General features: G+C 33.1%; 4 protein-coding genes across 10 annotated transcripts in view; 2 read left to right on the top strand and 2 right to left on the bottom strand.

Moving 5' to 3' along the window:
• Window positions 1–3,409, bottom strand: part of lig (ubiquitin-associated protein-like lingerer) — a 38,422-nt gene extending 35,013 nt beyond the window's left edge. For 5 of the 7 annotated variants that reach the window (XM_076129789.1, XM_076129794.1, XM_076129796.1 and 2 more), the window contains exon 1: window positions 3,328–3,409. The gene's annotated coding sequence lies outside the window, so the exon portion shown is untranslated. Of the gene's footprint in view, window positions 1–2,537; window positions 2,672–3,263 lie in introns of those variants that run through there. The other 2 variants (XM_076129790.1, XM_076129791.1) reach the window with 2 other exon arrangements.
• A 778-nt stretch (window positions 3,410–4,187) lies between these two features.
• On the top strand, window positions 4,188–7,105 carry LOC142983107 (uncharacterized). The gene is made up of 5 exons (XM_076129942.1): window positions 4,188–4,396; window positions 4,770–4,916; window positions 5,182–5,318; window positions 5,696–5,925; window positions 6,282–7,105. The coding sequence occupies exons 1-5, from the start codon at window positions 4,249–4,251 to the stop codon at window positions 7,063–7,065; spliced, it is 1,446 nt and encodes a 481-aa protein (XP_075986057.1). The 5' UTR covers window positions 4,188–4,248; the 3' UTR covers window positions 7,066–7,105.
• Window positions 7,106–7,513: 408 nt separating this feature from the next.
• Herp (Homocysteine-induced endoplasmic reticulum protein) lies at window positions 7,514–23,285 on the bottom strand. Its single transcript, XM_076129943.1, has 4 exons — window positions 22,877–23,285; window positions 17,195–17,631; window positions 13,520–13,744; window positions 7,514–13,136 (listed from the first exon to the last, which is right to left on the bottom strand). The coding sequence occupies exons 1-4, from the start codon at window positions 23,009–23,011 to the stop codon at window positions 12,917–12,919; spliced, it is 1,017 nt and encodes a 338-aa protein (XP_075986058.1). The 5' UTR covers window positions 23,012–23,285; the 3' UTR covers window positions 7,514–12,916.
• Window positions 23,286–23,704: 419 nt separating this feature from the next.
• On the top strand, window positions 23,705–25,785 carry MED20 (Mediator complex subunit 20). Its single transcript, XM_076129936.1, has 4 exons — window positions 23,705–23,909; window positions 24,377–24,519; window positions 24,925–25,184; window positions 25,488–25,785. Exons 1-4 carry the CDS (start codon window positions 23,896–23,898, stop codon window positions 25,695–25,697), a joined length of 627 nt encoding a protein of 208 aa, XP_075986051.1. The 5' UTR covers window positions 23,705–23,895; the 3' UTR covers window positions 25,698–25,785.
• The last annotated feature ends 621 nt before the right edge of the window (window positions 25,786–26,406 follow it).

The following is a 26,406-nucleotide window of genomic DNA, read 5'->3' as shown; positions in this document are numbered from 1 at the left end:
ATAGACTACTTTTTACCCCGGAAAATGACGCATAATAGGAAAATTAAGGTGGCGGACGAAGTCGCGGGTAAAAGCTAGTATTAAATACAGAAATTTATGTTGAAAATAAATGTAAAGTATGTAGGGAGTATAACAAATAAGGGCTTTCGTGTACGCACAAAATTACTCATAACTAGAAACAAGCTCAAAAATATTATGTTAGAGATAACAATGTTATAAGGATAAAAGTGAACTTGTGTAGGGTCAAGCTGTGTTCATTTCAACACTTTGAAGATAAACTTATTCATTGCGACATTTACATTTTGTTTATATTTTATCTGTTGTTCTTAATTGTTGACTAAGGTGGCTGAACTGTTAAAGAATCATTGCATTTACAGTTTCATTAAAAAAAAATTATAAATGTCATTTTGGAAAAGTTTTGTATTCCATTCCAGTTAGATTTAGATGAAGTTACTTAAGCCTAATAATTATTTGTTTTCTATGCTCAGCAGTGGGCATGAAATATAGGTAAATAAAAAACCCGTTTAGTAATACTAACAAAACACAGGGTTAACTAGATAACACGAAAGAAAATGTCTCAAGGAAACTTAGCCATGAATTTTGCAATAGCACCTTTGCAAAATTTATTTACCTGTTAGTTCCAATTTAAAAGGTGGATAAAATGCAAACTTTTCACTTAACTTTTGTTTTGAAACTAGTTCATTAAAGTAAGAATTAAACCTTTATCAATTTTAATATGCTTAATATGACTCATTGTGCATCTTAGCATTATATTTATAAAAATAAAAAAATAACAAGATTACAGCAAGTAATTTTAACCTTATTTTCTTAGTAACATCAAAGAATAACAAACATAGTAGGAAGTAACTGATAAGGATTGCACTATGCCAAATTTGGCTCAAACATTTGTTCATTTATTTATCACACAATTGATACAGTGCCAATAAGAGTTAGCTATTAAAACATTTGATATTAAGCTTGTTGAGTGCTCTATTAATAAACTACCTGTCTATCAAATAACATACATACATACATACAAAAAAAAATCTCCCTCTACACCTAGTAAGGCAGGGACCAGGGAACACCACTTGGTCCGATCCTTATCAAACTTCCTTTGCTTCATTCACATCCATACATCTTGTCATACAGGCTAGATCGAGTTATATCAAATAACCCTTAGTAATAAGTAATGTACTACCCACACATGTCTATTGTAAGTTAAGATCAGCCATTGTTGTTCAAAAGAATAAAGACTTTGATGTCAGCTAATGTATTGATGGAATAATATCAGGTTACTAAAATAGACTTGTTGATTGAAAGGGTTTTGTAGTTATTTATAAAGTATGTTTGATCTAAGGAATTACTGGTTTTCATTTAAAAAATATTTTCTTTATAGGAACTTAACTTATTGTACTAGGTTTCAGGTACCTGAAGCCACTTTGGTCAACTATAGATTGGTAAAGCTTGAAAAAACTATCTTAATATCTGACTAACTTTGTTCCTGTGAGAATTAGCAGACTAAACAATGATGATACTTATGATAATTAATAGTTTACTGATGATTGAATAAGATTGAATAAGTAACACAATGGTATTAGGTATGATCCACAACTGTTTCTAATAACCCCATAAATACTTTCTAAGCCAAATAAGGAACTAAGTTGTGTGATAAAGCAACAAAATGTTTGCAAAAATAACTTAGTATAGAAGTAGTGTCTCTGTATTATGAATATAAACAACACTTTGTTTTTGTAAAGAGTACTGTTAAAGCCTTTAGATCTAAGGGCAAATATTGATAAGTTTTCTTCAGAGAGTTTAGAACAGTTGATAGTGTTTTTATTTGCAACTAGCGGTCGCCCGCGGCTCCGCCCGCGTGGAGGTCGGTGAAATTTTCCCTGAATTTTGTTTGCTACAAACCTCACGGAGCCCGAGACCTTTCCAACGAATGCAAAACCGTGGCAATCGGTTCGTGCGTTCTGGAGTTATAGCGTCAGGAAGGAAAACCCGACTTATTTTTATATTATAGATAACAGAAAAGGTGGCTGTTAGCCTACTTCTAAAGTAGAAAATTTGTTTGATAATAAGTAAATACCAACATTTCAAGAAACTGTATTAAAAAAGTAAATCTCTGAAGTTACTGTAAATAAAAAATATTTTAGAAAAAATCAATAAGATTTTATAAATAGTAGGAGAAACATAATTCTTCCAAATATAGTAAATTGTGTTAAATTAAATAGGTACTAAGGAAAGTTTTTTTCTCAAGTTATGAACATTATCACTTCTGAATGAATAACAAAATGGCTCTACTTTGTAAACTTATTTAGAGGTCAATGGCCTTGACATTGCTCTGAGTTTTGCAAAGTTTTTAGTCTATTTGGAAATTATGACAGATATTATTAATTTTAGGTGCGATTTATATTATTTTTAATAGTTATTTACAGTGTAAAATAAATAGTTTTGTGGAAAATGATAAAATATACAAGGAAAACTAATAATTTATAACTTTGGCAAGTTTTTCGATACAAAAGCATTATTACCTAATTTTCCGTATCACGATGAAGTAATGCAACGTTTCGTTACCGGAATCGCGTAACCAACGTTTCCTAAACGCTTGTTTTGCTAATCACAGCCACAATAAATACAACTACCGGCGTTACTGACTCGGAACACTAACTTACTGATATAAATCAACAATCTACACCCCATTCACAATAACACCTACAAAGAAAACATAGATAGCGAAGATAATATTATAGAAATGACCGTTCCCAACTGACGGGTAAGCGGTAAATTGGTAAACAAAACAACTGGGCGGATCGCGCTAAAATACACTATTTTCCTAACAAAACACACAAATAAACTAACTAGAACGCACAATGCAACTAGCGTCACGTCCTAACCGACATATCACAACGAATTTTTAAGTATTTTTTCGCGAAAATGAGAACAATGAATCATTTAGTGAGGCAGCGCAAGGGCACCGAACCACTGATGCATTTTATGACAATTTCTACCGGAACACCGATGGAAATCACACGTATCAGTTTTTCCACGCCGTTTCAACAGCTCACGTCATCAGATTCAAACACCGCCAAGACGAAACTCAATAGGCAGGCGGCACATGTGGGGGACGCCATTCTTGAAGCACCTTTCTTGGTATCAAAATGACAGTCTTTGTTGACGAAATAACCGTGCACAGCACCAATTAACACCTCATTTGCACGCACATCAACACACAACAACAGCGATGCGTTAATTTTTACCTTATTTCTATAATAATATCCAAAATACAACTAAATTTCTAATAAAATTTACTAATTTCCATACCTGTTAGTGCGCTCAAACGCAAGCTGGTCACGTGACTTCCTAGGGTTGGGACGTAAAATTTCGGAACCGGTTAAAGATTGGCCAGTTCTACTACTAACTAAATGAGAACTGAAAAAGATGGTTACTTTAGCCATGTCATTTTACGCGTATTTTGTTAGATTTTTAAGTGCTATTACTATGCTGAATATAAAACCAAACCAGAAAATATTTAAATACACCATGGCTTTCGAGTTCTGCTTATGCCAGAAGTCTATGTTTAGACTGTTAGATCTGCGTTTCCTTTCCAATGTTTAAGATACAAATTTTACTAATCAATAGTCATCTGCTTGATGATCGGCACAACTGAGAACCAGTCAGTTTCCGCATAACATCAAGGTACCTACCTACTGATGTTTTTTTGCTCAATCCCTTATTTTTCGATAGTAACTTCTCGACTGAGGATTCAATTACCAACCAGTCAACTTCAACTTTGTCAAACTCAAAGTTGTATAAATTTTATATTGAACATGGTTTTGAGTGCGAGGGAAATGTTAACCTAATTATTCTGTTAAAAAATAAGGTTGTTTGAATTTTCTCAATAAATAACCGTAACCAGTTTATAAACGGATACCTACACATCAATTTGTTACGGTTTTTATTGTATAGCTTCGTTCGGTAATAGGTTAACAGGACTTTAACCTAAAATGTTATAAAATATAAGAAATAATTCGGTTAAAAGTTCTTCACAATATTTAGTTCAGTTTATGTAATAACATATTAGCAGATAATTGGTGATTTAAGTGCGCTTGCTTATCGAAAAAAAAAAAATCAGCTTCAACGCGGCTGTTTGCCAATGATCAAGATTCTGAACGAAAAAATATTTCCCGCTAAATTCAACGTCAAAATAATTCCTGTTTTGTTTTCATGAAATAATTAGTGAAAATGTCCCTTCTCGAGGATATATTTCTTGAAGATGAGGCAAATGAAGCTCAAGAACTAGAAAGAGTGATCGAAGGTGATGAATATGACGAGCGGCCGCGGTCTCGCGAGGATTCTGATAACGATAGTGTTAAAGGTGACGATGAAGCAGGTTAGTATTCATAAATAAATTATTCCCAATTATATTTTATCTTTGGACATTTTTATTTCTTAACATTATAATAAATTCCCAAAGTCTTTGCTATGCTTAACCTGCAGCCTGAATGGAATATTATGGACATATGGATAATAACACTTATCAAACTTAAATGACAAAGGACAAAGGGTGTAAAAAGCTATAATTACAATATTATATTATTATATTCCTCTGCAACGATTTTGGATAGAAGTGTTAGCGTGATGTTACCTGAGTAAATACTGAAAAGTACTAAAGCCAGTAGAAAAGTAGCAGTCAAATCATACATTTAATAAATAAGCAAATATTTCACTTACTATTGTACTATTCACTTGTTATATTTTTACAGAGGAAGAGAAAAGACGAGTTGATCCTACATCAACTAAAACCAAGAAAGTGACAAAGAACCCTAGGTTTATACTGAATCCAGCTCGACTTACTGGTCCTAGAGGCATTCAAGTCATACCTGAACATTTCAAGGATTTTAAATTTAAGGGTGAGATATTTTTTTATATTTCTTTTAGTTAATAATGTTACAAGTTCAGTACATACTTGCTACTTACTTTAAACACATGTGGTTATATATTCGCCCCATATGCAGGAATCTTGGATTGGTTTTTGTTATATTTTATTATTTTTCTTTATAATTTGTAATCATCACTTACTTGAACTTTGATATATTTTAAACACATTCAAACCATCATAAAATCTACTATTGCTGTTTACAAATATATTCAAAATATTAGTGTAATTATGTTCAGGTAAAGGCCACGAGAAAGAGGACTTAGACTTGGTTCTAAAGAAGCTAGAACACTGGGCTTACAGGTTGTACCCCAAGTTTCAGTTTGAGGACTGTTTGAAGAAGATTGAAACCCTTGGCAAGAAGAGACCAGTAATGGTAAGTTTCTGGTTCAAGAACTTATTATATAGTACAGGAAATTAATTAAGTTTTATTGATGTGTAGCATAACTGCATATAGTCTATCCCCTTACTAATATTACAACTACAAAAGTTAGTCTGTACTCACATAAATATAGGTGAAAGGTCAAACATAACATAAATATTTAAAAAAAACAGTTTTCACAAATTACATGTTACCATGGGTCAGTTAGTCTCATCCAATGAGAGAATTAGCATAATCAAATATTTGCTAACTTTAGATTTATTCTACCAGAAAAATTTCCTAGCCCAAAGTGAAATTAAGAACTTTCCTTACCCACCATTCACCTCTAGAACATAAAATGAAACTTACTCCAAGTCTTATATGTTTAACAGGTCCATCTCCACAAGATCCGCACAGACCAATTCATATCAGAAGAGACAGTAGTACAAAAAGACTCCAGTGATGAAGAAACAGCTCCACCACAGGAAGAAGATGAGTTTGACAAGCTTCTGCAACAACAGATAGAACTGGCGAGGGCTACTCCTGCACCAGGGTCTGTGAAGAAAGTGGTGGATAGGAGTGACCAGTGGGAAAGGGTTATGGAGACTCCTAAACAGGATAAGTAAGTTACTGGTAGTGTTATAATTATTGCTTACTGTTAACATTAGTGCAGGGCGTCATAAAAAAGGGCCCAGAAAACCTTTACAAATTCTAGTTTTGCTTTTTGTATGAATCTTCTATCTGCTGAAGTCTCCTTTGACTATCCCTTGAGTACACTTTGAATTGCCAAGTGTGTATTGGGGTTTTTGAATGTGAACTTTTTAATCATTAATACTTAAAACTTTTGAGAAAATAACTACCAAATGTGTTGTACTAGGTTTGCCAGCTAGTTTTAAAAAAATTTGAAGTCAAAATAAGCAAGTAACATAACCACTAGTTTTTGTAATCTAGCTAACTTGACAAATATCGTTGTTACAGGTCCCTAATGATGCCAAAAGCAACATCCTCCCCCTCAATAAGCGACGAACAGAAAGAAAGAATGATAAGAAACCGCAAACTAGCCGAAGAACGGCGCTTAGCGAGGCTCAAACAAACAACAATTGACAATCCACCGAAACAACTGGAAATCATTGACGAAAGCAACAAAAGTATGGACATTGAAACAATTGAAATTGATGAAACACATACAAAAAACACCAATGAAATTATTGAAGTGAATGATAGATTTACAACGGCGAAGAACAATAGTTCTAATGTTATAAACAGTTCGGATTCAGAAGATGATTGTAATGTGACGGCTGTAAACGAATCTGTAACAGTTGATGTACATAATGCGAGTAAAGAAGTAAATAAAGAAATAGAAGGAACTAAAGATGTAGAAATGAGTGATAATGAAATTACAAATAATGCACAAATTGATGAAATACAAGAAAATAGTGATATACAAAATGATATTATTGAAACTATTGATACTAATGTTTTAAATGGTAATATTAAAGCAGGAGAACTTATAGAAATTGAAAAGCCTGGTGATAATAGCAAAGAAATTGTTAGCACAGATATTGGTATGGAATTAAATAGTATTAATAATGTTGAAAATAGTGCTACAGTTGAAATAAACAACGAAAATCAAAGTATTTCACAAGAAGTTACAGAAATTGTTGACAATTCTGAAGCAAAAGAGGGTAGTCCTAAAAATGATAGTATAAAAGAAGTATTGACTGAAGATATTATGGATGTGGATTTCAGTGATGATTTTTAATTTGTATTATTCTTTTAATATATGTTATTTATGTAATTGATTTTGATTTTATTATGTACTTACACTGGACGACATACCAATAACTTTTAGAAATTAGATACATATTTGACTAAGAATGGTGAAACATGGGTGGAACAGATATGATAATATGTATCATGTATATTATACATGTTTATGATTACTAAGAATTGTCCCCAGCTCTGCCCATTATTACACAAACGAAGATTAGATATTATAGGGCATGTCATTTTCTAGTATACAAGACATTGCTCACGCAATTTCATCTAAATCGATACAATAATTTAGCTTCAACTAAAACAACTTATTGTTTGAGATTGTTTGACATTTACCTACTTCTAGTTACATAGAGATATAGATAACGAAATCTAGTTATCTGTTGCCCTTTAGTTAATCAGATAGTTATATATTACGAAATAAAACTCGATAATACACATTTTAGATTTAATTCACGATAGAATACCAACAAAACAAAACTTATCACAGTATTAACAAAAGTAGTACATATCTAGTTCATTGCCTTACAGTACAAATGCTTATCTTTGTCTATTGGGAAAAAGAATAAAGTTGTGTCTATGTCTATGTTTTTAAATACCCTAAATCTATGATATAGAGGCGTAAAAAATATTTTTTGTTGTCTATGGGTGTTTGTCAAGTTTTTTGTCTCTTAAAATTATTTTACTGTTTTTTACAGAATAGACTAAAGGCCAGCTTAATGGATAATTGTTGGATACCTTAACCGATAGACAGCCAGCTACAGTATCAAAATGACTGTCAATTTCTCACCATACTTTTTCAGAGATGGTGACACTGGCCATAAATATTCCGTTACTCTTAGTAGCAGCATGAAGTTATATGACTCGTCCGGTAAAGCAAAGCATGTGTTTCATACACCTCTGCTTATATAATCTGGCATATAGAACCACAACTTAGTAGAGAGCATTGTATGCAAAGATCTGGCTGTGGTTTGCAAATTTTAGAATCTAGAACATCAGTGACTTGGCAGCATGCATGCATGCATCATGCAGCTGATGGTGGCCTGCTTGACACAATTCATTTTATTATGGAAAAACACATCGTCCATGTCAAGACTCTATTAAGTTGTCGTACTATAATTATTATAAAATACAGTGCACATTTTTATAATTTTAAACCATATTTAAATTCTTAGATGATATTTAACTACTTACTAGCCTCTGTTAATAATATTATGAATGTATGTAGGTTAATCTATTTTCCCAATCCGCACTTGGCCAGCGTGGTGGACTCAAGGTCTAACCCCTCCCTCATTTCAAGAGGAGACCATGGCCCGGCAGTGGGACATTAATAGGTTTAGTTTAATTTATACTATTTTCAAAAATGTATGCTTTTCTAGCGAGAATTGAAAACTTTATAAAGTACATAATAATATATTATGTTATGGCCATAAGCCAAAGGGGTTTTCAGACGACTTACGGCAAGATAAATTAGAAATCATTATCCATTCAACTTTAAAAGCCAGTTTTACAATTTCTAGATAAGTGACGGTTAACATGTACACAGTACAAGTTACAGTTACACAAGTTAAAGTGGTACTTAGTACTTACTAGTGGTACTTAGTACGTACTACTTACTAGTGGTAGTAGCTTCTACTCCATTTGACAAGCTAACCAATGCCTTTTTATCCAGAAATGGTAAAACCGGCAGTAAGGCTTTACTTCTACTTAGTGACTAAACACTATGTCGAAAGTACGTGACCAAATTTTGACATAAATACGCTTGCAATATTATTTACATTCCTGATTTTATAGTATAAAGGTTTCTTCGGTTCAGCGGCAACTTTTCCAGTAGTAGAGAATACAACATGCACACATGTAAGTTCGGCATATGGTGTGTTATGACTTATGGTGTGTCATATGAGCCAAATATATCAGAACATAAAATCTGCCGCGAAACTTCGGTCGCGTACCTTCGACATAGTGTGTATAGACACTTGTTTTTACAGCTGATTAGGTAAATATCAACTCTCGCTAGGTTTAAGCAATTCTTACTTTTATACTAATATATCAAATACACAGAAATTTAGCCAGAATTATTTATTATAAATCACAGATACAAGCCTTTATATCAACTACACAACTTTATTCTATCACGCGACTTACAATTTATATGATAACGCAAACTATATGGAAATGCAAGGTAATTCACAAAGCTTAAAAACACGATGAAAAAATACATTTTTATAGTTTCTAAATATTCTACCAAATATATGTGATCAAACTTCAGGGCAAACGATCCCTACAAACTTCATTAAATACATACATAGTTAATTTTTATTTTCGAAGTAGGTATGTGTGTATAATTTTCACATACTTATTGGTGTATGAACATAGTGACAAAATTTTGCATGCCTGAGTTCTTAAAAACAACTCTTGAAAGATGCAAAGACCCTAACCAACACTTGTCCATTGTGGTAGACCCTAGGACTAAGTAACCTCCTAAGGGAGGAGACCCGTGCCCAGTCAGGTGAGCAAAAACGCCATTTAACACTTAGTTAGCTAATAATTTGATCACATAACTTTGGTAGAATAACTAAATCGATTTCTACATCTGTATGAAAGACACTTCACACTTAGTATTTTTATACTTCTATACAATTTAGTGAATGACGTCGTCACTACAATATTATCTTAACAACAACCAATAATCTAATTTGAATATTTTTTTCCGCAAAATTTGAACTTACAGTTCATTTTCAATTCCAATTTTTAGATTCAAATAAAGTAAAAGGTACTTTTTGACTTGAAAAATGATTTAGAGCCAAAATAGGAGTTGTTTTTAAGAATGCATGATCTCTCTTGACATAGAACTATCAGAGCTAGGTTCATGACCTATAGTTAAGTGTCTAATAGCTTATTTGATAGATAAAGTGATTATCCGATAGTGAAAAAAGCCGTTGCTTTTGTTATATCACTAACCCCCGGTTTCTAAGGTTCATTTAGCGATAATTTATCTATTCAATAGCGTTTAAACTCATATAAAAAAACAGGTTTGAATAGATAAACTACAGTTTAATGTGCCTCAGAAAGCGGGCATAAAAGTGACTTATATAAAAACGTATGACGCATTTTACAATATTTTATGCAATAAACAAAAATTCAGCAACTGAAATTTTTAACTCCAATTTTGACTCAAAACTAAACAGTAAATTTAATCCATGAATTTCACAATAGATTTGCATAAGTATCTATATAAATACATTTAATAATATAACTAAATGGGACTAAAACTAGGCAGAGTATATACAAGTATTTGGTTTCATGTCAGTACACCCAAAACATTATTTAAAACTATCCTTCACTGTATGGATTTAGCATTTTGGCTGCTAAATCTTTTGAACATTATTTATATACTGGCAATTTTGTTTAGTATGACCAAGTTAAGTCTGACAAACAGACTTACAAACGTGGGTACTTAAACAATTTGATTTGTAACACATTTGTCGTTTAAGTTCTATCACCACGTAAGCCATTTTTAAAAACTTTTCAGGAGAGGCATATTATTTCAATTTCGTCTTTCGATTCTCTAGCCATTGGCCGCCTTTACACACACACTCTATCGCACGTTCTCAGGAGCGTACAGGATTACGTGCGGGAAAGCACCGCGCTCTTCGCGGGCGCGGACAGATGAGCGCGGCGCCTGCTCTTTCCTTTCTCGTTACACGCGCGATTTTTATTTCATGCGCGATAGAGTGTGTTTGTAAAGGGGGCTAATGACATCGAATCGTCAAAACTGACAAAATTTACTTACGTGTACTTTACGATAAGGCTTAAATTACAATTTGCCTTATTTTTTTAAATTTGTTATACAAAATTCATTTACGTAATTAAAGTCAATTTTTATCTTACAATTTGCATATAATTTAACAGTATTATTAACACTCGATTTGAACAGCCAAAAATAGCTTTTATCTTTGAATTAAAATTACTGCGCACATTCTTGGCAGATATTTACATTAAATTGTTTTAATGTTTTCTAAATACTTTAAGAATATAGCCCTATTTATATAGTCACTATATCACGCGTTTTAACTTCATCCAAGGCGCCTATAGCTGCGCTCACTGGTCGGTAAACAATCTGTGGGTTAAGTAACCATTTTCACAGCCATTCCATAGATGGGTGACCGTTTGGTATTACGATTGGGCGTCTCCGTGTCTCGAAGAGAACGTAAAACGTCTATCCCGGTTGTTATTTACTAAAATGCCTAACCATGTCAAAGGCCTTTTGGGCGGCTTAAACAACTTTGACAATAGGTTGACCACTAACCATACGATAAAATTAAAATCTCTATGCGACGACTGTATTTAAAGACAAGTTTACTATTTCGCGCACAATATAGTGACTGTATGTATAAAGTTAGCTTGTTTAAGTATCCCTCTTTTCTCCCTTATTTATATCTGTATGTGACCCTTTCTTTCCTCAGATGATAGGTTATTTTATTATGTTGGCTATAAATGATCACGTTTATTGTCGCGTCTCTACTTGTAGTGTTCAGTAAATGTGACTCTCATGACTTCCAGTATACATGACAAGTAGGTTGCCCAGTGAAATTGCTCAGTAAAATGTGCACAGTAACAACAAAAACCTTAAAAACAAAATTAAATATCTCACTAATGTTTATAAATAACTTACTAACTATTAATTTAGAATATTATTCACAATATCCGATTACAATTACATTTAATTTTTTTTAATTTCAATTTATTGAAACACCCGAATTAAAAAAAAATTGTAGAAATTGGGTCTGTCAATAAATTGTTTTGTTGTTATTGGGGATGTTTTTAAATAAGTTTATTTAAAAGAAAATTTACGAAAGTCCCAAATGTAAGGTATTAACGCGAATATACATTTTTACCTATGTTTTGCTGGACGTTTCGGCACTATCAGATTCCTTTAGTAATAATGCATTATCACGTAGATTTTATAGGATATTTTTACACTGGGTTATTTGTATCGTTTACTAAAAATACACATTTAAATCTCTTCAAGATTTTTAGAATTTTCTTCAAGATTTGTGTCTTTGAATTTTAATTTATTTTTTTATGGGTTTAGATGTAAGCACCAGTTTCTTAGTAAGTTAAAGTAAGCTTAACCTCGAAATAGTCGGTTCCGTCAGTAAAATTCCCTTTTTCATTGATACTAAACTCATCAATTTTAAGAATCCGTACTTTGTATTAAAACATCAATGTAGCATTAACATTATGTCAGTAATTACTTTTAAGAGTTTTTACACTAGCGTTTAAAAGGGGTTTGATAAACGTATAAGCAGCAAGTACCAAAACAACTACTTTATTAAGTTTGAAATAAATAAATAAAGATACACATTTTTTTAAACTTATGCTAGTATGTTTGTTAGCTGGTATCAAACTATCTTCAAAATTACTGAACAATAGAAACATTACATAGATTATGCAACGTTAGCCAATTTTCTATACTTTAAAATATGTTTATTTAAATAGCACATTTCATAGGTAATCTGCGCATACATATATCAAACACCTTTCAAACCATAGTGTAAATTAAACCGTAGATCAACGATTTGAAACTCTCGCAACTTGTACACATAATATTATAATGTATCGGGTCTTAAACGCGATTGAAAATTAAAGGTTAGGATACCTTATTTGTTCACCCGACATTTCGATCGAATTACAACGACTGGGTAAAAACGTCGGCTAAAAAAATAAGGCATTCTAACCTTAATTTTTTAAACCATAGATTATCTTACTTTACTCTTTTCTTCGAACCCATAGACTAAAAAACATTTTTTACGCTTCTATTTTAGAACTACCCGCTAATTTGTATCCGGTATAAGTGAGGCGAAGAATGATGTAAAAATCATTGTAGCGAAGGCTAACAGTGATTGTTGATTGTCATTGTTGGTTGGTGGAGGAACCGTCTCTTCGGCTGGTTGGTTGCGGTTGTCGCCGGCTGGTTGCTGTGGTTGCTCGCGGCGGTTCGCGTGGTCATGTTGATGGTTTACGTGTAAATCTCGGAAGAAACCGATCTGGTGGCTGGAAATTATAATTTAGTTTGTTAGGATGTTGTTTAAGTTATTAAATGTAAATTGCAGGTTGTTGTTTTTGTTCTGAAGTTAGATATGATGTATTATTGTTTGTATGATTGGGCATTTAATTAGCCAGTCGATAAACTATTGGCAGATTTCAGAGAGGTATGTTTTACAAATATAGGTACTAATGGTAACTTTGTAACACATGCATTTTTTTTTATTACATAGTTTGCACATAGCAACAGACCAGTACTCTCTATCTCTCTCTCTTTCACACGTAGGTACGTGCAGAAACGCATACTCAAACTCGAAACTCGACCCTTCATTTCTGACTATATTTTCTCCTAAAAAAACTAATAATAATCAAAATAATAAAGTTATACTCACAGATAACCCGCAGCGGCTAATAAAATAACCAGCAACAATCTCGCAGGGCTCGCGTACAAGTACACAAGAGAGAACAGTATGGCGATCCGTGATGCTGCGTACAAGTGATCTAGCCAGTCTCTCGCTAGGGCTTCGTCTTGCTCCTCTACGGCGGCCGCGGGAGCTTCGGCAGCGGCGGGGGGCTCCGGGGCGGGCGCTGCTGGGGCTCCGCCGGCTGCTTGCCACCTGAGAAGTGAGTTAAAGGTTAGAATTTTGAATTTAAGAGGGTAACTTAACTTTAAGATAAGAGGGCCAGTGTAATATGGACCGAAACGTCAAGAAAACCGAGTTAAATGGACGGATTAATTCATGTATATGTATTTCATAGTTAAGGAACGCGAAAATTGTAAGAATTAAGTCAATTACATCGTTTGATATAAAGGTTTAACTACCTACTAATTAGTGAATGCAATCCCGATCTCGCGGGATCCCGATCTCGCGAGATCCCGTGTATTTTTTCGGGATCAATCCCGAAGCATAATATGACGAGATCCCGTTCGGGATTGTCGGAGAGGGCATTTTCAGCAGCTGGCTACATTGCAATAGACTTAAGATGCCGATTAGAAGCTCATACTATTGATACACTTTGTTTATTAAGAGGCTACTTTCAAAATGCCATGTGATTACTTTTTATTTTGATCTCCTGGAGCTACACCTACTTTTTTGATTATGTTCATGTTAGTACACCTGTTAATTATGTTACGTTGTTAGTAATATTCAAAAATAAAGGCTTTTATTTTCTTTCAAATAATAATTTATTGCATTCACCACACTATCACACGCATATTACATTAAACAAGCCGTTCGAATTGTATTATTTTTACTAACTAGACGGGATCCCGAAAATCTCGGGATCCCGCGGGATTGATATTTCTGATCGCGAGGGATCTCGAGTTGACGATCTTGAGTCGGGATTGCATTCCCTACTACTAATGTATACGTGAATACGTATACGTACACGTGCACCGATCAGTGTATTATTGGGTTATTGTGAAAGAAAACATGTTGCAGAAGTTCCATGATGGGATAAAATTGGGTACAAAATCCTCTCTTAAAGATAATAATAATTACGAAGTAAGCAAACAAAAATTTCGCAGTAAAAAATCCGTTAAAAGTGGTACACTATACATTTAAAGAAAGCTAACAAAATTGACGATAAAATCGGCGTTTTATTTGAAAAGGAATCTGTTTAGTTTGATTTAAAGAATGGAATATTTTCACAACGTCAGTAAATAGCGGGAGAGTTGCCAACAATCCACTATTTTGTTTACTACTAGTTTTTATGTTCATTACAATAGACTGTCTATAAATATGTCTGCCACACCTCCGGGATAAATTTCGTAGTTTATGGGAAACGAATGAGGGAGACTTATTTATAAATTAGCGAACAGAATCCAGCTGGATATGAAATAGAATTTTGCCTACTTTGTAAATTACTAGCAAATACCTAACACTAAATATAATTACAAAAAGGCTCCTTGGCAGAAGTGGCAGAAATTGGGCTTTGAAGTATTCGAACTTAATTATGGTCATAACGTCATCCCTAAATTAACTTACGGCCATTTTCAATGCCCTATCTATTCATTGTTTACTTCGATTTTAACAACTCATTTCAGTATAGCAAAACCTGTCAGCAATAGATCATTTTGTCGTTATATCCTGAGAGAGTCATCTGTAATTGTTGATGGAACATAGAAAACGGCCGTAAGAGTAATAACATAAAAATATTAACATAAAATATCGTCGAGCAGGAAACAATTAAATTCTAAATATAGTAACGCGATTAATTCAGCGACATATCACAATTATGGCTTCAAGGTTTGTTAATATCTACGATATTACTTGCCAAATGACATCACTACCAAAAGTATTACGGTTACTGAAGTATGTCAAAAACTAACTTGCGTCAGTGATCCATTTGCGAATTGCGGTTTCGATTCTGAAGATTTTTAATTAATTACTGTTATGTAAACATATCTGATAGGTATCTTATTAGATATCAGTGCTTATAGCTGCTAGCGAACGTCGCGCGTCGGTCGGCAAACGATCAGTACGTTAAGCAATGTTAGCGCGGCCATCCCATAGATGGTAGGCCATATTATTATGGAGTAGTATTTGAACTTAGCGTCCACAAAGTACGGCGAGCATTTGGTACCAACATTTTTGTGTTTTGACACCTGGGTACCAAAGCATGGCAAATAAATGCTTTTTCGTAACAAAAATTGTTTAAAAAGTTACAAATATTTGTGCAAAGAAACCTAATAAATTAAGTGCATAATTCAACTCATTGTAGATAGTATTTATTCAAGTGTGACCGTAACAATGGTAGCGGACGTACTTACCTAATACAACAAAAAACTGTATCAATTACTTCGATAACTTATTTTATTGTTTCGTAATTGGTTAACGCAAACGCTGACGTGGTCTTGTGTGTAGTTGGAATATTTTTCATTGGCATTTCATTGCGTATTGACAAATATAGGATAGTTTGTGGATTTTAGGGAAAAAAGGAGATGAATATAAGATGACTAGCTGACTCGCGCAATTTCGCTTGCGTCACATAAGAGAGAAAGGGTCATACTTTTCCCCGTTTTTGTAACATTTTTTACTGGTACTCGGCTCCTGTTGGTCGTAGCGTGATGTTATATAGCCATAGCCTTCCTCAATAAATAGGCTATCCAACAGTAAAATGATTTTTCAATTCGCACCAGTAGTTCCTAAGATTAGCGTGTTCAAACAATTGAACAAACAAACTCTTTAGCTTTATAATATTAGTATAGATTAGCATTTGATTGCGTTGTGACGAATATAGAATAGTTTGTGGGTTTCAGGGAATAAAGAAGAAGAATATAAGATGGTTGGGACGCCGAAGGGTTGAAAATGTGTGGGGCTTTATTCGATGTTTATTGTGTAGAAATGAAAATGATGTTTTTTTTTTGTTGTTTCCTAGCCTTGGCACTCTGGATTCGTTTTATTTTACAGGGTTTACAGAGAAGTACCTAGTGCGGTCTGGAGGTAGTTGCACATACATAAGACTTTTGCGTATGACTAGAATCCACAGACAATGACTTTCAAAGAGTCTATACTGTACAGAAAAGACAGTCTTGGTCTGTTCTGTTATGTGTCTACCACCTCTTTGTAGATGATGAATGGTGTATTTATTGGTACATAATGGGTCTTTATAGTAATGGGAGAAAACCATATTTTACGCGCTCTGAAGCACGAAGAGGCTCAACTAAACTACTATAAAGTGGCCGATTATGTTAACTTTTCCTTTAAATATAGCAGTAAAAACTATATTAACATCAAAACAATGTATTTTCACGTTTATCCTCATACCAACAACATAATTTATAGAATTTCGATCGATATATCAATAGACATACAATGGATTGCTATACCTAACTAATTACAAAACTGTACTATAATTTAGGTGTATCCTTTAAAATGAAAGTAATTGTTTTTTTTTCTGATTTTGAGTCTCAGTTACGCTTTAACAGGTCAACTAAATCGAATTAAATTTGACCGGCCGATAGTCTCCTAAAGAAAAAGATATACTTCTAAAAGATATAAGCTTCTTTTCAATCCACGCAAATTTTGTAAAAAGTATTTATATAGAAAAGCGTAGGTACTTACATATTAGCATACTGCTGCATATACTGCAAATAAGCTTGCTGCATCATCATCATATGATTGGCCAACTGCGCTGGATCATTCGGCACCGGGAGATATCCCTCCCCGAAATTATAATTAGGATAAGGTGGGACTCTCCCATAATTATTGACGAAAGAGCTTAGATAATTCTGCATCTCCACATTGTGATTCTGGTCGTTCTGTCTCGTCTCCGGCCGCGGAGGTTCGGCCGGAGTTTCAGTCTGTGGTGTTTCAACATTTCGTCGTCTTATTCCCTCTGTGTTCACCACTGGAGGAGGAGGTTCCACCCTCCGACTCGGAGTGCAGACTAGGTGCATTGTGTGAGCGATCTGACTCTCGTATGTTCGAAGAACGTCTTTCAATATCGTGTTGTCGTCTAATAACTGGCCGGAGTATATTATTTTCTGTTCCTCTGTTCTCTGTAAAGAAGGAAACAAGAAAGTTTAAGTTAAAGGATAAAAGTATATGGATTATTTTGTAAATTGTATGCAAGATCGTAAAGGCATTAAAAGAGCTTTAGGTATCGGAACTCTGTTTCATCGTAATTTCTAAAAGAAGGCAAACGTTGCTTTAGTATGTCTTTTTGGAAAATAAAGATCAAATAGAATGTTTGTTGTTTCATCGAATACTTTTTACATAGAATTAGAGTAGAGTACAGAAGCTCATAAAGTAATTAATGAATAAATGCGACATTGAATTGATTACTACACGCACAAACTATGAAACATATTCATTACAAAGGTCTAGTACTTAGCAACATCAGTTAATTAGATGTAGAACAGGCACGAACGCATATGAAGCAAAACAAGCAAGCATCGAGGCAAAAATAACTATGTCTGAATATCGTAACATAATGGCTGAATACAAGGTATAATTTTCTCTTATTTTGTGTACACAAATCCTACAATCAGAAGCTGAAATTATAATAAGTATGAATCTTAAGTGTTGTTGCGTAGTCAGTGATAACACTGACATTCCTAGTTATCATGTCTTGTTATCATCAATTTGTTATCATTAGAGTTTCTGACTCTTAGTATCTGAGGAAACTCTTGTGTGGTCAGGATTATGTGGAAAATTATATTGCCTAATGATGTCTAAGATAATGTTTAGAAATTGTCTAATTGAGAATGGTTACAGGTTTTTAGATCCTGATGGCTTGTGTGTCACCACAGACTACAGAGGTCGAGTTTCTCCTATCCGGATAAGTGCTCTACTGTCAGTTTCTTTAATTAACTGTCACTTTAGTATCCTATACTTATCTAGAAATTGTGAAACTGGCCTTTCAAGTAGTTTTTGATGCAGGTAGAAGAATAAACGTCCCTGGCATATCGGCGTTGTAGAATTTATTGCGGTTACGCTTTTTTCTAAAAAGTTTTGTTTGTGGCTACCATTGCGACGGGACTTGAGAGATCGTGGGTTCGATTCTCACTGGTCTCTAGATGTACACCGTAAACAAATCCACATTATTTTTATGTACTAAAGTAACTATTGGTGCTAGTCAGTTCTTTTTTTAAGTTTTTTGTTATAAAATAAGAGAAAATAATTCCTAACTTTTGAAGCAATCTTTTCACGGTATTCGAATTCTTGATTAAGTACAACGAAATAACTAGAATCGTCTTAGTTTTCGCACTTGTTAGATTTCTCGTATCACGGCATTTATTCCCCAAGGTTGAAGTTAATCGCCTTATTGTACACAGTCACGAGACAGTTTTTGTTTAAAACTAATTATTTTGAACGTAAACAAACTTTAATCTGTTTATTAGAAATCTGGTGTAAGCTTGAGAGATTAATTTTGTAGGTAGCCCTTTTGGGCCATTTTTGCAACTTGTGATGAGTCAAATCATAGACTAACTAACACTACCCGTATAAACTTTAATTTTAATACAAATAGAAAAGTATGTTTAAAGAAGAAAAGTCTTGATTTTACGAGTAGGTACGTATGTAGAAAAGTGATGTACCTAGCCTCTTCCTATCCCTATGGGAAAAAGGTGCAATTGAAATGTATAGAAAATAAATAGCTCTCGTTATGTTTAATGTGAAATTTTAACCTGAATATAACTGTAGCTATGTTAAAAAGTGCCGTAAAGCTTATCTAAGCTATTAACACAGTAGTGAAAGAATTTAGCTAGCATTGTTTATGTTTTCCGTTATCGTTGCTACGTTCCTGGAATTCAGGCCAGAGGTAGGTGACAATGATAAGGGGAACTGTAAAACTAATATTATATTATTATTCTATGGTCGCCTCTGTGGTCTAGCCGGTAGAATACTACTACTGAGTATCAAGTGTCAAGTTAGATAGACAAAGTGCTATCAAGCTTTTCTTATTTCAATGATGTTTGTATATCGATTTCTTTTGAAAATCACAGTAGGCAATCTGCTCATACTCATCATAATCACTAATTATAAATGCTAATTATTAATCAGCCACTCCAGGTGCTGTAAAAGTGAAGGAAAGGACCTTTTGCTTGTATTGGTATATCGACTTTTCGTTACATTGGTTTTTTCTTCAAGATGTTTTTATTTATCGACGTTTTTCATACCGATTTATGCATCATTACATGCCGAACCAAAGTCAACTTTATTCAGATAATATACGAGTAAGTTGTCATTATATTATGTCGTATCTTATTCAAATAAACTTACGCAATGATATTTGTAGTAATGACATGCAAATTAATTCTGCTTGTGTGAAAATTACTTGCTGTTTTTACTTTTACAATATAAATTGAGGATAAATGATAATAAGTCGAATTCAATGAAAGTAGTAATGTGAAGATCTTTTCATTGTTTTAGCAACTGGACTCAGCTGGTATGTGCTACATAAATGTTATTGAATGTCACGAATTATGTTTATCAATAACGCTACTTTAGAATTACTTGAATACTAGAGAAGTTTTATAGCATAAGACCACGTTAGCAATAGAAAGTCGCTAACAAAAGTAGGTAGGTACCTATAGGCCATTTTTTAATTGCCTTTTAAACCTAATATTATGAACAAGTTCGGATACACGTCTGTTACTAAACCGCGCCGAAAATACTGAACCGATTTTAACGGAACTTGACTATGATACATAGGCTAATGTCAAAAAAGAAATACTACTAGCTTTTATTCACGATTTTGTCTGTAACATAAGATATTAAACTATAATAACTTAGTCCACCTCAACGGAGCTACAGTGAAGAGTCAGTTTTTAATAAATAACACACACAGGTAGTAGAATTTTCAAATATACCAAGCATGTTATCTGTAACTAGCTGACACGCGCAACTTCGCTTGCGTTACATAAGCGTTAAAAATTTTCCCCGTTTTTGTAACATTTTTCACTGGTACTCTGCTCCTATTGGTAGTAGCGCGATGATATATAGCCTATAACCTTCCTCGATAAATGGACTATCTAACACTGAAAGAATTTTTCAAATCGGACCAGTAGTTCCTGAGATTAGCGCGTTCAAACAAACAAACAAACAAACAAACTCTTCAGCTTTATAATATTAGTATAGATGAACATTTTTATGCAGAATATGGTTCCAGACTAGTCATATTTATGTTTAAAACACAAATGACAAATGGAATGTCATTAATATGAATATGAATAGGTTGTTATCAAACAAACATATTTGTGCAAATAAACTGCAGTTTTTTTCAATAAACACCTGGCTATGATAACACAAGCTTTGTTGCTATGAGTCTTGGGTTATGAATCAGGTGGATGATCATTAAGTACCTGATCCCTATCATCAAGACTTTACTGTCAATTTAAATAAATAAATTTCTGTATAGGTATGTGAGCACTTAAAAGAAATACATTTAAAAAAACCTGATCCAAATTTCAGATGTATATGGATTATAGTAATATGGCTTATGACCTTGCTTAGTTTCCATGGGATTTTCGAAATAAAAGCTATCATATGGCTTTTCCATGTCTCAAACTATCTTTGTGCAGAGGATCATCTAAAGTGGTTCAGTGGTTTAGAGACAAAAGAGACAAGAAACAAAAAAGTTAGTATTAAATATACAATATTCATAATACAATTTCAACAAAACAAGTAGCTATTTCATCTGAAGTATTTTTCATTTAACATGTATATTTTTGCAACACACGCAACCAGTAAGGAAGTTCGACGTATATTTTGATTGGTACAATGTTATCAAGAAAACAATCCTATCAAGCACATTGTGGCTTGAGTTGATAACAGTTTGTACCTAACATGGTTGACTGACGATATAATTAAAATTGGCAATTATTTTTCAAAATAACAACTGTGAATACTATTTTATGTATTCTATTACATAACTTAATGGTTATTTTTAACACCTTGTTTTATAGCTTATAATCTTTTATAATAACACACATAATAGGTTTCATAACACCATCAAAACTTATATTATTTGTTGTATGGCATCCCCCTACCCTAGATATTTATTTTATTGTTTTCTTGTATGAGTTGTTATAAAGAAAACTTGTAAAAATTTCAACTGCCTAACTATCATAGTTCATGAGATACAACCTGGTAACAACCACATATGTTAAGTACGGAACTCAAAAAAAAGAGTTGTTTCATTTTGAGTTACTTAACATAGCATTAGACATAATGTAACAGCAAAGATAATATTGACTGTGAATTTTGTCTATTAAATACCATTTTGTATATTAAAATTCAAATACTATGTTTCTTTGAGGATGGAATAAAAGTATTTACTAAAGGATGTAATTTTCTGGGCCATAGCCAATTGAATGGGGTTTTTTAAAATAAACATTATTCAGAAATTCCAAATAATGATAATATTTATTTATAGATTATTGCCATCTGTCAGGGTTAAGTATTAGGTAATCAATGTTAATTACTTTACTCTGATTAGATTTTTGATAAAATATACACAGTTAGGTACCTACTTATTTTCACATTGCCAGTGTTTGCAAATTATGACCCTACATTTTTTTTAGTTAGGTATACCTATTTATTTTTACTACGGTATAGTTTGGTTCTAGAAGTAATTTAATACGGTATGAACATTTGGATAGTGATTACTGATTAATACTTTGGTTTATGTTCTGACTAGAAACTAAACAATATTTTAGATTTTTTTTTTTGCAAATACCACCAGTTTTTATAAGTTTATTTTTATAACAATGTAGTTTGGTTTTAGACATAGGTAATTTAAATTGTATGTATATTTTTGGCCTGAAACTGATGAACAGTCAGGTTTATTTAAAATATTATCTCAAATTCTACTGGACTTCTTCCAATTCTTATAGGGAGCCTCTTCTTGGTAGTTATTATTAGTTGTTTCAGTAAATATAAATGGAAATTTAACTCAATGCAGATAATTACTAAATTATTCATAATAATGTATGTTATTCGGCCATAAATGTTGTTAAAATAGTTTATAAATAATCACACTGTAACTACAAATTCTAGACTTCATTATATTGATAAGCCTGGAGGTCTATGATAAGAGTAAACATGCATTAAAATAGATAAGCAGTTAAATTCCAGAACTATCATGAACACAAATAAATTATGATTTATGAACATTGTATTTTTTTATATACAAAAAAATACACTCAAGACCAGAGGTCACGCATAGACTATTATTAGATTTTTTTTATGCGCATTTAAGGTATGTTTTGAATGCTTAGATCGTTTAGGAATGGTACTCACAGGTTTACTCGGATACACTTCGGCTAAATGGCCCTTCAGTTGCCGCACAGTCCATGACGATTGACATTCTATGTTTTGATCCTCAATCTGCTGGTTCGGCGCCTTTACAATCAATACCACGTTATCTGGTATCATTTTCAAACATTCAACAGTTCTTCGCTATTATTAGATAACACTTTGTAAACCGTGATTTTTAAAACACGCAGTTTCAACAGGAAACAAGTTTTATACGCACTTCAGTAATAAACACTAGAATTTATCGCTGACGCAATATACTATGAAAGATTTTCTATATCACAAGCGTCTCGTCCAAATAGGTAGTGACCAAATAAATTGGTTTTGATGTAAATAAATACTTAGCTAAATGGGGCTCGGCACTTGTCAATTTGCCCATGAAATTATCTGTCGTTATGCCATTGGTCCAGCGTTGAATAATGACGTCAAATTATTGTTACCGATTACAATTTCCGAAATGACACATAGGTCATTTTTTATTTGTTTTAGAATACCTTCGTTCTATTGGTCAATAAATAAATCTGGATAGGATAGACCAATCCTAGCCAGAATAATCTTTTTCGTTTTCTTACACTTTTGCAGTGTTGCCACTTTGTTTTGTTACTGAACGAATTCACAGAATGAAAACAATTTAGAAACTTTAATAATGGTATATTCTAAGATTTCAAATTTTCAGCATTCATGAGGGAATTATTTTATTGCGCTGCAATTAACACTTGACTGCGATTTTATAGTGAGGCAAAATAATAATCAATAAACGGATTTCTAAACCACTGCTCGACTGATTCTGAACGTTAAATGCAAATGCCAATACCGTTGTCAAACTAAATAACCTCAAAACTGTTTGTTTTGGAATAGTATTATATTATTCTTTAAATCAAATAATTGCAAAAAACTATTTATTAAGCAGTCAAAGAAGTATGAATGATTAAAACATTAACGAACAAGGACATACGTTGAGATTCAGTTCTGAAAAAAGTTTGTTTACAAAACAATCAACAATCATGGGTGTCACAGTGTAAGTGGATTTTTTCATTTAATTATACATTAGTTAGACTTAAGTTGGTCCCAAATTATGATTTCCGCCTTTATATTTCTTACAATTGCCTGATTTGTTACAAAAACATAGTATATTCCGCCGAGGTTTGAGTGATAACCGACCCGGCCAACCTGTGACGGCCTACCCTAGCGGACGCCGTATCATGTTCACTATTAATAGGTTTTTAAATAATATGTACGCGTAGTTGTTAATACTGTTGTTATAGATAAACATATAATAAGAAACGGGAATTACCGCAAACACGCATTTTACCTTAAAATGCCTAACGTTTCGGCGCAGGTTGCGCAGGTTTCCTGTTATATATTAAACATGCAACACGAGAGTTTAAAAGTTATGATAGGTATTAACAGTTATTAACATCTCTGGTTGTAATTCGATGTGGGTTGATGTTGGTTAAAATTACTTTATTTCTATGTTTTTTACAGTTTACAGCAATACCCAGTACCGGAGAACAAAACAGGCACTTATGTGATAGAGCTGCTGACTAAACGTATTCTAGCACTAGGTGCATCTCAACAAGGACAGTTCTTGGTTGACTGTGAGAGTTATTTGTCACATCCACAGATGGGTAAGTGTTACTTATTGGCTAGTTATTAAGTTTGAAAAAAGGGGTTTGAATGTAATGTCTGTTTTGTAGATTTCAAGTATGTACAAATTGAAAATATCTAGATTAAAGTATAGATTGACAAAACCTATATTCAAACATGTTACTCCACAAGGCCTTTTTTGAAAACCTTTAAATTATACCTTCAACCTTAGATTTGAAATAGAGGTAAGAAAAATGACAATCCAAAATGATGTAAAATGCTAAAAGAATAGACACTCATAAAGTTCAAAGTTTTTTAACTCTATGTTTCAAACAAAATGTTCTAAGGTTTTGATTCTTCTGCTTATTTTCTTGTTTTGTTTTATTTCCAAATAAGAAATTTGAACATGCAAAATAATGTTTAAATCTTAATTAATCACATTGCAGGAACAACAAAAACAGTTCACATACTCCACAACTCTGAACAACCAGCATCTGTCTTCTCCATCCTAGAAAGTGGTTCAAAGAACATCCATGTCATAGCAGACGGTCTCTTCGACCTGCTAATGATGAAACTCTCACAACACTATACTTCTAAGAAACAAACTAAGATAGAGAGTAAAGGACCGAGGTTTGAACTTGGCGATTTCTGTGTAAAACTTGGATCGGTCACTATGAATCAGAATTTTAAAGGGATTCTTGTGGAGGTAAGTTAATGAATATTTTGTTTTTATAACTCTTTATATACTAGCCAATCCATACTATAACTTATGTTTTATATGAGTGGAAGTTTGCTCTGTTACCCTATAATGTTTAGAGCTGAATCAATTTATGAAAAACATTAGAGTAGAAATAGTTGACCTTGGGTGGAACATGAGCTATCTATTTTTTCAAAAACCACCTCCTAATGACATCTACACTTAAATATTTATTTTGAAATTGGGTTTTGAGATATATTTATTTTGTTAACAAAATTTTAATAATCCTAAACATTTATCAATAATTTTCAGGTGGAATACCGCCCCTGTGTAACAGCAAACGCAGTATGGGGTCTACTCCGGGAGTTCCTTCAAGGGCTCCTCGGTCCAGCAGTACCAGTCCAGCCTCCACAACATCTACTAAGTCGAATGAACGAGATATACACACCAATGGACACAATATACCAGTATTTAGAACATTTCAGTGCGTACAGAAAGATTACCGGAATGAGGAGTGCATAGTACTAAGTTTAGTTTATTTTAACTTTCTGTCTGCAAGATAGTGTTCTAGGATAAGTATTTGTAATAAATATTTCTTTATAAATGTGTAGTTTTGTTTATTAGTTCGTTCAAACAGACCTCTTACTGTGGACTATGTTATATGTATAGTGCTTCTTAATTTATATTCGTCAAGTACTTTACAGTTCGTGAATGCCTCTGTGGCGCGGTCGGTAGTGCATGCGACGGCCGCACAATTTAAACAACAAATTATCAGATTAGAATAATATTAGGTCTTGTTTGTCTTTGGATTCAGCTGTGTTTTTTCCGTAAAAGCATTTCCTAAACATTCACACATCACATATACTTTTACTCAGATAAAGTGTTACTCAATATTTATATTTACTCATATTGAATAACAATCACTAGATTATAAAACAATAACAATAAATAGCAGTGATACTTCTCGTTTAGTTATTATACAAGTTTATAGTGAAGTGCAGTGTATTGGAAAATCTAAGAGATATATTGAGATGATTTTTATTGTGATAGTATTGTTGAAAGATAAGTATTTCTTTAATTTAAATATATTATCTTGTTCCTCTTCCGGGGTATGAATTTATGTATAATTTTTGTTAAGTTAATAAATAAATTTAACCCATTAATGTCCCACTGCTGGGCAAGGGTCTCCTCCCGTAATGAGGGAGGGGTTAGGCCTTGAGTCCACCACGCT

The sequence above is a fragment of the Anticarsia gemmatalis genome, chromosome 23 (assembly GCF_050436995.1).
Source record: "Anticarsia gemmatalis isolate Benzon Research Colony breed Stoneville strain chromosome 23, ilAntGemm2 primary, whole genome shotgun sequence".
In the NCBI taxonomy this organism is placed as follows: domain Eukaryota; kingdom Metazoa; phylum Arthropoda; class Insecta; order Lepidoptera; family Erebidae; genus Anticarsia; species Anticarsia gemmatalis.
This window is presented reverse-complemented; position numbering and strand designations above follow the sequence as displayed.

Bases quoted from the DNA above. Each gene is read 5' to 3' on its own strand.
- Herp (XM_076129943.1), bottom strand. From the start codon at position 23,011: ATGATACCAGATAACGTGGTATTGATTGTAAAGGCGCCGAACCAGCAG. The intron at 17,632-22,876 runs GTGAGTACCATT...CCTTCTTTACAG, and splicing joins AAGTGTATCCGAGTAAACCT to AGAACAGAGGAACAGAAAAT. The intron at 13,745-17,194 runs GTAAGTACCTAC...CTCACTTCTCAG, and splicing joins ATGCAGCAGTATGCTAATAT to GTGGCAAGCAGCCGGCGGAG.
- MED20 (XM_076129936.1), top strand. The intron at 24,520-24,924 runs GTAAGTGTTACT...ATCACATTGCAG, and splicing joins TTTGTCACATCCACAGATGG to GAACAACAAAAACAGTTCAC. The intron at 25,185-25,487 runs GTAAGTTAATGA...AATAATTTTCAG, and splicing joins TTAAAGGGATTCTTGTGGAG to GTGGAATACCGCCCCTGTGT.
- LOC142983107 (XM_076129942.1), top strand. From the start codon at position 4,249: ATGTCCCTTCTCGAGGATATATTTCTTGAAGATGAGGCAAATGAAGCT. The intron at 4,397-4,769 runs GTTAGTATTCAT...ATATTTTTACAG, and splicing joins TAAAGGTGACGATGAAGCAG to AGGAAGAGAAAAGACGAGTT. The intron at 4,917-5,181 runs GTGAGATATTTT...AATTATGTTCAG, and splicing joins CAAGGATTTTAAATTTAAGG to GTAAAGGCCACGAGAAAGAG.